The sequence below is a fragment of the Gigantopelta aegis genome, chromosome 7 (assembly GCF_016097555.1).
Source record: "Gigantopelta aegis isolate Gae_Host chromosome 7, Gae_host_genome, whole genome shotgun sequence".
Taxonomy (NCBI): Eukaryota; Metazoa; Mollusca; class Gastropoda; order Neomphalida; family Peltospiridae; genus Gigantopelta; species Gigantopelta aegis.
This window is the reverse complement of record NC_054705.1, coordinates 41982666-41995857: the sequence shown is the minus strand read 5'-3', so window position 1 is coordinate 41995857 and position 13192 is coordinate 41982666. Positions and strand designations below refer to the sequence as shown.

The window sequence follows — 13192 nt, the reverse complement described above, 5'->3', positions numbered from 1 at the left end:
GAGTCGTGCTCCTACAGAAAATATTTTTAAGAAACGAAAATTTGTTAAGAGCAGGGTGTATTTCAACCACCCAAAATGCTTCCCTGCACACACACCTGGAAGTTTTTCGGAAATGTAAAAGCTGTTTGCTCTATGATATAATCCAAGAATTAACATCTGAATGATCACAGACACATACTTTTATGTAAAACTTGCAATGTTAAAAAGAAATTTAAAAGATTAATTTAATTTTTTTAGTATTACTGGTAAATATTAAGAATTAATATGTTACATTTTTTATTTTTTTATTATTAAGAATTAATAGGTTAAAATTAATTTTTAACAATGATTAATACAGAATAATATTTTTAATATTTTCAGTTGGCCAGTCCGGTTTAGAGAGTGATGATGAATTTGAAAGTGTGTCGCAGGTTGCCGGACCGGTAAGTTTGTTAAATAATAATTACTGGGGCGGAATTTAGCTCAGTCAGTTGACTGCTTGCTTGAGGTGCTTGTGTCGCAGGATCGAACCACCTCGGTGGATCAATTCAACTGACTGGGTTTTTTTCTTCTTTCAACCAATGCACCACAACTGGTCAACGGCCGTGGTATGTTGTTTCCTGTCTGTGAGAAAGTGCATATAAAAGATCCCTCGCTGCATTAGGAAAAATGTAAGCGGGTTTCCTCAGATGATTACGTGTCAAAATTACCAAATGTTTGACATACAATAGCCGATGATTAATTAATGAATGTGCTCTAGTGGTGTCGTCAAATGAAACAAAACAAACTTTTTAATAATGGTTCAGTAAGGTCTGTTAAACTTGAAAGTGTCAATGTTTCAAAAACTTTTTTTCATAAATAAATTATAAAGATGATCAATATTATCAGTTTACTGGCCTCGGTGGCGTCGTGGTTAGGACATCGGTCTACAGGCTGGTAGGTACTGAGTTCGGATCCCAGTCGAGGCATGGGATTTTTAATCCAGATACCGACTCCAAACCCTGAGTGAGTGCTCCGCAAGTCTCAATGGGTAGGTGTAAACCACTTGCACCGACCAGTGATCCATAACTGGTTCAACGAAGGCCATGGTTTGTGCTATCCTGCCTGTGGGAAGCGCAAATAAAAGATCCCTTGCTACTAATCGGAAAGAGTAGCCTATGTAGTGGCGACAGCGGGTTTCCTCTCAAAATCTGTGTGGTCCTTAACCATATGTCTGACACCATATAACTGTAAATAAAATGTGTTGAGTGCGTCGTTAAATAAAACATTTCTTTCTTTCTTTCTATTATCAGTTTGGTACAGGACTTGATTAATTAAGTTTAAAATGTGCTGAGGTGTTGTTAAGCAAATATTCCTTTCCTTTGTGTGTTTTGAATTAGTGCTGATGAAAAATATAGCGGGCTTCCTCGAGGACTTTGTCTAAAAAATTACCAAATGTTTGACATCCAATAGCTGATGATTAATAAATCAATCTGCTCGAGTTGTGTCGTTAAACAGAATAAATTTTAACGCTCCATGATTGATACCACTGGAGCACATTGATCATGGGCTATTGGATGTCAAACATTTGGTGATTCTAGCATATAGTCTTTGAGAGGAAACCCGCTACATTTTTCCATTAGCAGCAAGGGATGTTTTATATGCAGCATCCCACACCACAGCCTGTGATATACCAGTCGTGGTACACTGGCTGGAATGAGAAATAGTCCAATAGGCCCATCAACGGGGATCGATCCCAAACCAACTGTGCATCAACCGAGCGCTTTACCATTGGGCTACATCCCGCCACCAAGTATTTCATACATTCATTTCATTTCAACTTATTTCCGTGCTTATATCCAATTAAGGTTCAAGCACGCTGTCCTGGGCACACACCTCAGCTATCTGGGCTGTCTGTCCAGGACAGAGGGTTAATGGTTAGTTTTTAGTCGTTAGTGAGAGAAGTTGGTGCAGTGGTGTTACACCTACTCATTGAGTCGTTAAAACTCGCTCTGGGTGGGAGCTGGTACCGGGCTGTGAGCCTGGTACCTACCAGCCTTAGTTCTGATGGCGTAACCACAACATCACCGAGGCCGGTATGAAAGAGCAGGGCTTCTAGATTATGGTAGCCCCACTCCCATGGCTAGTGATATTCAATGTTGTGTTAGTAGATAACAACTATCGCCATGCCAGACAGGGCTTCTAGATTATGGTAGCCCCACTCCCATGGCTAGTGATATTCAATGTTGTGTTAGTAGATAACTACTACTGCCATGCCAGACAGGGCTTCTAGATTATGGTAGCCCAACTCCCATGGCTAGTGATATTCAATGTTGTGTTAGTAGATAACTACTACTGCCATGCCAGACAGGGCTTCTAGATTATGGTAGCCCCACTCCCATGGCTAGTGATATTCAATGTTGTGTTAGTAGATAACTACTACTGCCATGCCAGACAGGGCTTCTAGATTATGGTAGCCCCACTCCCATGGCTAGTGATATTCAATGTTGTGTTAGTAGATAACTACTACTGCCATGTCAGACAGGGCTTCTAGATTATGGTAGCCCCACTCCCATGGCTAGTGATATTCAATGTTGTGTTAGTAGATAACTACTACTGCCATGTCAGACAGGGCTTCTAGATTATGGTAGCCCCACTCCCATGGCTAGTGATATTCAATGTTGTGTTAGTAGATAACTACTACTGCCATGTCAGACAGGGCTTCTAGATTATGGTAGCCCCACTCCCATGGCTAGTGATATTCAATGTTGTGTTAGTAGATAACTACTACTGCCATGTCAGACAGGGCTTCTAGATTATGGTAGCCCCACTCCCATGGCTAGTGATATTCAATGTTGTGTTAGTAGATAACTACTACTGCCATGCCAGACAGGGCTTCTAGATTATGGTAGCCCCACTCCCATGGCTAGTGATATTCAATGTTGTGTTAGTAAATAACTACTACTGCCATGCCTGACAGCTAGTGATTTTTTTTTTCTTCAAATGTTGCAGTTAAGTCTTATTTTGTAAATGTGAATATCCTGCCCCCACCCCAACCCCTCAATGTTAGTGTTTTTAAGCTCTATCTATACTACTCAAAAGAATTTAAGGGTCAGACGATATTTTCGACATTATTTTCTGAATGTCAATTATATTAGCTAGACCATAATGTCATGCATGGTATTGTTCCATTTTGACGAAAGTGGGTCTAAGCAACCCATAAATGAATTAAAATCCACTGTCATTGACACTGTCGACTAGTTCTAATGGTGAAAACATGCTTACATTTGCACGTAAATTAGGGTGAAAGCGAAAGGTCTGCTAAGTGCCCATAACTTGCTTTTTCACAAAGCGCTTCATTTTCATGCTTTGCACGTGTATTCCATGTTCCCAATGCTGTATTTCCGTATAATTGGAGCTTGCGTTCGTGTACGGTGCACACTCCAAATTCGACAATGGTACGACTTCAACTGACTATCGAAGATCGAGGAAGGGCTATTGCTTGGCTTCAGGATGGCAATACGCAAAGAAATGTTGCTCTGAGACTTGGTGTCAGTCAGAGTGTCGTTGGCCGACTGTGGCAACGGTACCAAGCAACGAATTCTGTTCGAAATCGTCCACGTTCGGGAAGACCCCGAAGCACTACAAATAGAGAGGACCGCTACATCACCAATATGGCTCTACGTCAACGCACAACCACTGCACGCCGATTACGTGACTGCGACTGGAACTCGAGTGTCTGATCAAACCATACGCAATCGTCTGAGAGCCAATAATCTACGCTGCCGTCACCAGGCTGTTCGACCACCACTCCTACCACGTCACAGAACGGCCAGATGTCACTGGTGCACGCTTCATCTGCGGTGGCAACGTCTTCAGTGGGGTCGAGTGATGTTCAGGTTTAGTCTCCAGTTCAACGACGGTCGGGTTCGTGTCTACAGACGTCCTGGGGAGCACTTCGCTGACGTTAACGTTAGACAACGTCACCGGTTCAGTGGTGGCAGCGTCATGGTGTGGGGCGGCATCTCTATCCACCACAGGACCCCACTCTATGTGGTGGATGGCAATCTGAATGGAATCCGCTATTTGAATGAGATTATCCGGCCGTTGGTTCTCCCAGGCCTTCAGCAGATTGGCGGTGGGGCATTTCTGCAGGATGACAATGCCAGACCCCACCGCGCCAGGGTGGTAACGGACTTTCTCAGACAACAAGGTATCGCCAGGATGGATTGGCCAGCATATTCGCCTGACTTGGCCCCAACAGAGCACGCCTGGGACAAATTAGGCAGGAGAGTTCGGGATAACCATGCCCCTCCGGCCAACCTTCATGATCTGGGTCAACTTCTTATGGCAGAGTGGCAGGCCATTCCCCAAGAGTTCTTCAGACGTCTGATCAACAGCATGAGGCAACGATGTGTCGAGTGTATTCGCGCCACGTGTGGATTCACACACTATTAAACGAATGTTCTAATGTGTAAAATCCATGTTTGACAACCTTCAACTTTGACAGCATGTCATGCGACTTTCTTGTATACAGTGACGTTTATTTGTGGGTTTTTGTAAATATGGAACAATAAATAAAAAATTTGGTGTAGTTTACATCATCAATCTAATACACTCTGAAACTTATTTGGTTATAAATTTTTGACCCTTAAATTCTTTTGAGTAGTATATTTAGGTGACATCACTGATTATTACTATTATTTAGTAAACTTGTATAAACTTAAAGTAAAGTAGGGCTATTTAATTTTTAATAGTGGCTAGTAAAATTTTTAAATCACTGATCCCATGGCTAGTGGATTTTATTAAAATTCTAGAAGCCCTGTTCTGAATGAGCATTATAAATTTCTGTTATTGTAATGGACATGTAATAGACTTGTTACGGCAATAGCAATAATTTTAATGTCTTATTATTTCAGAGAAAGCCAGTTTGGAGCGTCCCCGATTCAGATGGTATGTTATGTTTTTGTTGTTGTTATAAATAAAAACTTCTTTCTTTTCTTTATTAACAAATTACTGATTCACTTTGAATATAGGCTCACATAAAATTACTGGTTCACTTTGAATATAGACTCACATAAAATTACTGGTTCACTTTGAATATAGGCTCACATAAAATTACAGGTTCACTTTGAATATAGGCTCACATAAAATTACAGGTTCACTTTGAATATAGACTCACATAAAATTACTGATTCACTTTGAATATAGACTCACATAAAATTACAGGTTCACTTTGAATATAGGCTCACATAAAATTACTGATTCACTTTGAATATAGGCTCACATAAAATTACAGGTTCACTTTGAATATAGGCTCACATAAAATTACTGGTTCACTTTGAATATAGACTCACATAAAATTACTGATTCACTTTGAATATAGACTCACATAAAATTACTGGTTCACTTTGAATATAGGCTCACATAAAATTACAGGTTCACTTTGAATATAGGCTCACATAAAATTACAGGTTCACTTTGAATATACATGTAGGCTCACATAAAATTACAGGTTCACTTTGAATATACATGTAGGCTCACATAAAATTACTGGTTCACTTTGAATATAGGCTCACATAAAATTACTGGTTCACTTTGAATATACATGTAGGCTCACATAAAATTACTGGTTCACTTTGAATATACATGTAGGCTCACATAAAATTGTAATTATAACTTCAGAAAGGGCAGAACGTAGCCCAATGGTAAAGCGTTTGCTTGATGTGCGGTTGGTCTAGGATCGATCCCTGTCGGTGGACCTATTGGAATATTTCTTGGTCCACAGCCAGTGCTCCACAACTGGTGTAACAAATGCCGTGGTATGGACTATCCTGTCTGTGGGATGGTGCATATAAAAGATCCCTTGCTGCTAATCGGAAAGGGTAGCCCATAAAGTAGCAACAGCGGGTTTCCTCTCTCAGTATAAATAAAACATTTCCTTCCTTCCTTCAGAAATGACAAAATATTGTCAGTAATATATTTTATATTTAGGACACAACATTTCATGCCATGCAACCATCATTAAAGGGACATTCCTGAGTTTGCTGCACTTTTTAAGATGTTATCAACTCACAGACACTTTTTAAGGATTGTAATTACATATCAAACGTATTTTCCTGCATAACATATTAATGGCTGTATTTTAAACGTGTTTCTGATCGTTTTAATATTTGTACTAGCGTAAATTTAATTTTATTTCCTAAAATATTTTTTTTCGTACGTACTAAATTATTTGAAGACAAAATCCGGTTTGGGCTTCTTACCAATAATAAGACGACTTGAAACACATTGAATATACAGCCACTGATATTCTAAACAAGAAAATATATTTAATATGTAAGTTTAATTGTAGAAATATTTTATTAGTCGGAAAAATCTTACAATGCAGCAAACTCAGGAATGTCCCTTTAAGTATGTTAGTGTATGAGTACCACTTATGCACGTAATTTTATCACTTCACTCTGACAGTACTACACAGATGTATATATCGATTATCTTTGTCTCTTTATTATTTTCAGGTGAAAGTTTTTTTGCACCCAGACCTGGTTTTACTTCACCTGTCCCCAATAAATCTCCGGCCAAACGTAAACAAAAACAGAGGTTTGTAAAACACGTGTTTTTATCATGCTTACATTGTGTATATATTAGCTCCCATCTTGGCAAAAATAAATTAAAAGGGCATTAAGCAGGCTAACTATCTAATTAGGACATTTCATTTCAACTTATTTTCGTGCTTATATCCAATTAAGGTTCAAGCACGCTGTCCTGGGCACACACTATCTGGGCTGTGTATCCAGGACAGTGGGTTAGTTGTTAGTTGGTTAGTAGTTAGTGAGAGACAAGAGGGTGTAGTGTCATTACACCTACCCATTGAGTCGTTAAAACTCGCTCTGGGTGGGAGCCGATATCGGGCTGCGAACCCTGTACCTACCAGCCTGTAGTCCGGTGGTTTAACCACAACGCCATCGAGGCCGGTTAATTAGGACAGATGTGCTTCAACCGTCAGTGGATATAAGCACAGGCCAAATGGTTGCTTGATTGTGATTAGATTGACTACTTAGCTGGTCTGAATTATGGGGTGTTAATTTTATATGTTGATAGGACTTTAGACTGAAAATAGATTTTAAACACTTCAGCATTAATGTTTTGGCCTTCTTCTTTTTTTTGGGGGGGGGGGGGATGTTTTAATTTTTTTAATTTAGACATGGATAAGACTAAAAAATGGTAATAATTATATGCAGACTTAAGCATACAAAAGACTAAATGGTAGAAACAAGAACAATCATCATGTTTATGCCTATTTTTAAAATGGGTAAAACTAAAGATATACATAATCATGTGAAGATAGAATCATTATGAAATGGTTTATGATTTTCGGGGTTAAATTTAGATGTGGATAAGACTAAAAAATGTTAATAATTATATGAAGACTAAAAACTAGAAACAGGAATAAAGACTTCATTATGCCTATTTTTAAAAATGGATAAGACTAAAAAAAAATTACATAATCATCATATGAAGACAGAATCATTATAAAATGGTTTATGATTTTCTTTTCTTTTAATTTTTTTTTTTTTTTTTAGAGGTTTGGCGGCCACACTTCCGGCTGGTTTTGGTAAACCATTCAGCTACACGAGCGGACCTCTTCAACCTGCGGGTCGTGATGGACTGAGCACCTGGGCGCCGGGTGACGGATCCGACGCAGAGGTAAACACATAACACTTTATTATCATATTTTTACAGACACTTCACGGCAAGACGCAGTTCAGTGGTTAGTTAGAATTAGTTTGTTTTGTTTAAGTACGCCACTGGAGCATATTGATTAATTAATCATTGGATGTCAAACATTTGGTAATTTTTACATATAGTCTTAGAAAGGAAACCTGTTACAGTTTCCATATATGTAGCAAGGGATCTTTCACATGCATCATCCCACAGACCGGACAGCACATACCACAGCCTTTCATATACCAGTCATGGTGCACTGGTTGTAACAAGAAATGGGCCCATTGACGGGGATCGATCCCAGACCGAAGTTTGTTTTGTTTAACGACACCGCCAGAGCACATTGATTTATTACTCACTGGCTATTGGATGTCAAACGTTTGGTAATTCTGACACATAGTCATTAGAGGAAACCTGCTACATTTTTCCACAGACAGGAAAGCACATACCACAGCCTTTGACCAGTTGTGGTGCACTGGTTGGGAGGTGGGGGGTTGCCTGAAGACTTTATTACTGTTTGGTTACAGAGAGAGACCCCAGTCCCGGCTGACAGCGTCCGATCATCTGTCCAGTCAGATCGGAGGAGAGGTTGGGTTTTACCTGATGACTTTATTACTGTTTAGTTTCCTCCCTTACAGAGAGAGACCGCAGTCCCGGCTGACAACATCCGAGCATCTATCCAGTCAGATCAGGGGAGAGGTTGGGTTTTACCCGATGACTCGGATGCAAGTGTCACTGACTATGCCTCACGTAAGTTACTAACGATTTGTCTATTATCGATAAAAGATTTGAAGGCAGCATTCCCACTGTGTGACTGGTAAAAGCATCTTGTCGAGTTGTATTACAGGAATCATTAAATTGTCACAATTTTCTTCTGTTAGCCAAATGCTACAATAAGAAATATATAAAACAATTAACAAAAGAAAGTACAATGTACTACAAATTGTATGCTACAAATCATGATTGTAAATCCCACATTGCATAGCATTATCAGGCACAGCGGAGCAGGATTAGTCCGCATAATTCTGAATCAAAAATATTATTGGTAGTAAGTCTTAAGGCAGAGATGAATTTTACTTGTAGAATGCAGGATATTGCATTTCAGGAATCTAGTTTAAAAACAATTATTGGGAAGCTGAAGGAAGGAAATGTTTTATTTAACAACGCACTCAACACATTTTATTTTATGGTTATATGGCGTCGGACATATGATTAAGGACCACACAGATACTGAGAGAGGAAACCCGCTGTCACCACTTCATGGGCTACTCTTTTCGATTAGCAGCAAGGAATCTTTTATATGCACCATCCCACAGACAGGATAGTACATACCATGGCCTTTGTTACACCAATTGTGAAGCATACCCCTGAAATAGAAACTTTGCTTTGCACCCTCAATCTCAGTTAGCCGCCCCCTCCCCCCCCCTAATGTCTACTTGCTTCACCGTGCCTGATTTGTAGTAACTGTTTTTTAGACATCTGTATTTTAACAAAGTGAATTTTGAAAAAAATTCTCAATAATGCAATGTATTTCTAAAATTATAAATATTCTTACTAACAATCTAACTGACTAAACTCTCTTTAAATTTCTCAAGGAACAGCACATCTGCCTTACAAGTCATTTTGCGTTGCACTGTGAGAATAAAAATGTGGCAAGAGTTTAGTGAATTAAGACTCTTTCGCTTAATTAAAGTTATCGGGAACGGGATGTTGCTCAAGCGGTAGTGTGTCTGCCTTTGAAGCAGTCGGTCATTGGATCGATCCTTCTCAGTAGACCCATTTGCAGTTTGGCTATTTTCCATTCCAACCAGTGGCCCACAATGGGTTCATCAAAGGCCGTGGTATGTGCTGTCCTGTCTGTGGGAAATTGCATATAAAAGACCCCTTGCTGCTTATCGAAAAGAGTAGCCTATGTGGCGGCAGTGGGTTTCCTCTAAAGAAATATGTCAGAATGACCGTATGTTTGACGTCCAATAGCCGATGCTAGATAAAAATTAATGTACTCTAGAGGCATCATTAAATAAAATAAACTTTACTTTAATTAAAGTTATAGATTGAACCACATGCCAGGTTATAGTACACAAGAATATTATGAATTTTGTGTACTATAATGAGTGCAATAAATAACACAGCATAACAACTGACATATGGTTCTGTATTTGTTACATACTACCTTTCTATATTATAATTAACAAAAGTTTAATTAAATAACGCAACTTACTTTGTCTGGACAGTTGGTTGCATTTTATGGAATTGATGGAACGCTGAGCGTCCTGGCTAGGAACATGGCGTCATTCGGGTCAACTCGTACTACACATGCGAGATTTGGTATCACACATATGTTCAATAAAAGATTTTTTTATTGTATGGTGTAAATGATCTTTATTACTATAATATAACATTAAGTGGGTATGTAATAAAAAAGATTATTTCATGATATGTAACAATTTCTCTTTATTTTACTGGTTATTAGAAGTAATAAATTAATAATTTTATGTTGCCCTGTATATTTATATTTACACCAACTAATTTCACTTTATTATTTATTTTAGGTTCTAAAACATACAGGATGGATCCTAGAGGTTAGATACTTTTGTTTTCTCGTTTTCGTCTTATTTAATAGTACAGTTAAAGTACATTTATAACAAACATGCTTAGAATGAATTACTACATAGAATGAACTGATCATAAAGTCCTATTTTATCTCCCTGTATATTAATAACCAACTTATGCATATGTGTACAACAAACTACTGCTATAACAAACTAACTATCATGGTCCCTTCCAGTTCGTTATAAGAGTTCTTTACTGTATGTCTTTTATACTGTAACTAGAATGAGTGGGATGTAGCTCAGAGGTCTCATCTCCGGTACAAATCTAATGTACGTAGCCCTCATTCAACCCATCAGTGTCCATAGCCCTCATTCAACCCATCAGTGTCCATAGCCCTCAGTCAACCCATCAGTGTTCATAGCCCTCAGTAACCCCATCAGTGTCCATGGCCCTCAGTCAACCCATCAGTGTCCATAGCCGTCATTCAGCCCTCAGTCAACCCATCAGTGTCCATAGCCCTCAGTTAACCCATCAGTGTCCATAGCCCTCAGTCAACCCATCAGTGTCCATAGCCCTCAGTCAACCCATCAATGTCCATAGCCCGCAGCCAGCCCATCAATGTCCATAGACCGCAGCCAGCCCATCAGTGTCCATAGCTTGCAGCCAGCCCATCAGTGTCCATAGCCCTCGGTCAACTCATCAGTGTCCATAGCCATCAGTCAACCCATCAGTGTCCATAGCCATCATTCAGCCCTCAGTCAACCCATCAGTGTCCATAGCCCTCAGTCAACCCATCAGTGTCCATAGCCCTCAGTCAAACCATCAGTGTCCATAGCCTTCAGTCAACCCATCAGTGTCCATAGCCCTCAGTCAACCCATCAGTGTTCATAGCCCTCAGTCAACCCATCAATATCCATAGACCTCAGCCAGCCCATCAGTGTCCATAGCTCTCAGTCAACCCATCAGTGTCCATAGCCCTCAGTCAACCCATCAGTGTCCATAGCCATCATTCAGCCCTCAGTCAACCCATCAATGTCCATAGCCCTCAGCCAGCCCATCAATGTCCATAGCCCTCAGCCAGCCCATCAGTGTCCATAGTCCTTGGTCAACCCATCAGTGTCCATAGCCATCAGTCAACCCATCAGTGTCCATAGCCATCAGTCAGCCCTCAGTCAACCCATCAGTGTCCATAGCCCTCAGTCAACCCATCAGTGTTCAAAGCCCTCAGTCAACCCATCAGTGTCCATAGCCCTCAATCAACCCATCAGTGTCCATAGCCCTCAGTCAACCCATCAATGTTCATAGCCCTCAGTCAACCCATCAGTGTTCAAAGCCCTCACTCAACCCATCAGTGCCCATAGCCCTTGCTCAACCATCAGTGTTCAAAGCCCTCAGTCAACCCATCAGTGTCCATAGCCCTCAGTCAACCCATCAGTGTCCATAGCCCTCAGTCAACCCATCAGTGTCCATAGCCCTCAGTCAACCCATCAGTGTTCAAAGCCCTCAGTCAACCCATCAGTGCCCATAGCCCTCACTCAACCATCAGTGTTCAAAGCCCTCAGTCAACCCATCAGTGTCCATAGCCCTCAATCAACCCATCAGTGTCCATAGCCCTCAGTCAACCCATCAGTGTCCATAGCCCTCAGTCAACCCATCATTGTTCAAAGCCATCGGTCAACCCATCAGTGTCCATAGCCCGCGCTCAACCATCAGTGTTCAAAGCCCTCAGTCAACCCATCAGTGTCCATAGCCCTCAATCAACCCATCAGTGTCCATAGCCCTCAGTCAACCCATCAATGTCCATAGCCTGCAGCCAGCCCATCAATGTCCATAGACCGCAGCCAGCCCATCAGTGTCCATAGCTTGCAGCCAGCCCATCAGTGTCCATAGCCCTCGGTCAACTCATCAGTGTCCATAGCCATCAGTCAACCCATCAGTGTCCATAGCCATCATTCAGCCCTCAGTCAACCCATCAGTGTCCATAGCCCTCAGTCAACCCATCAGTGTCCATAGCCCTCAGTCAAACCATCAGTGTCCATAGCCTTCAGTCAACCCATCAGTGTCCATAGCCCTCAGTCAACCCATCAGTGTTCATAGCCCTTAGTCAACCCATCAATATCCATAGACCTCAGCCAGCCCATCAGTGTCCATAGCTCTCAGTCAACCCATCAGTGTCCATAGCCCTCAGTCAACCCATCAGTGTCCATAGCCATCATTCAGCCCTCAGTCAACCCATCAATGTCCATAGCCCTCAGCCAGCCCATCAATGTCCATAGCCCTCAGCCAGCCCATCAGTGTCCATAGTCCTTGGTCAACCCATCAGTGTCCATAGCCATCAGTCAACCCATCAGTGTCCATAGCCATCAGTCAGCCCTCAGTCAACCCATCAGTGTCCATAGCCCTCAGTCAACCCATCAGTGTTCAAAGCCCTCAGTCAACCCATCAGTGTCCATAGCCCTCAATCAACCCATCAGTGTCCATAGCCCTCAGTCAACCCATCAATGTTCATAGCCCTCAGTCAACCCATCAGTGTTCAAAGCCCTCAGTCAACCCATCAGTGCCCATAGCCCTTGCTCAACCATCAGTGTTCAAAGCCCTCAGTCAACCCATCAGTGTCCATAGCCCTCAGTAGAGCTGGGCGGTATTGAAATTTGAGGTTCGGTATCGATATCGGTATTTTAGGGGTGATTTACCTCGGTATCGGTACGGTATTCGGTATTGACATGATACCGATATCGAGCGCTATTTTTGGTATACTCGGCTTTAAATGCATGCCTGTGTTATGGCTCACCCGCTAATTTCATCTAAATACAATTAAATTCCATACACAAGGCTCTCGTCTGATTTATACCACCCCATTTTTCAATACCGAAATTTCGGTATTTTGAAATTTGCTCGGTACGGTAAATCGGTATTGACATAATACCGATACCGAACGGTATATACGGTATAC

The 13192-nt window shown here is 41.1% G+C and overlaps 1 protein-coding gene across 4 annotated transcripts in view; it reads left to right on the top strand.

The window, feature by feature from the left end:
* The window catches only part of LOC121377346 (uncharacterized protein C8orf34-like), a 34064-nt gene that overhangs the window by 19096 nt on the left and 1776 nt on the right, over nucleotides 1-13192 (top strand). For all 4 annotated transcript variants that reach the window (XM_041505300.1, XM_041505298.1, XM_041505301.1 and 1 more), the window contains exons 12-17: nucleotides 361-422; nucleotides 4878-4911; nucleotides 6480-6561; nucleotides 7545-7668; nucleotides 8325-8436; nucleotides 10239-10268. In XM_041505300.1, coding sequence (XP_041361234.1) covers nucleotides 361-422; nucleotides 4878-4911; nucleotides 6480-6561; nucleotides 7545-7668; nucleotides 8325-8436; nucleotides 10239-10268 — 444 coding nt within the window. The remainder of the gene's footprint in view (nucleotides 1-360; nucleotides 423-4877; nucleotides 4912-6479; nucleotides 6562-7544; nucleotides 7669-8324; nucleotides 8437-10238; nucleotides 10269-13192) is intronic.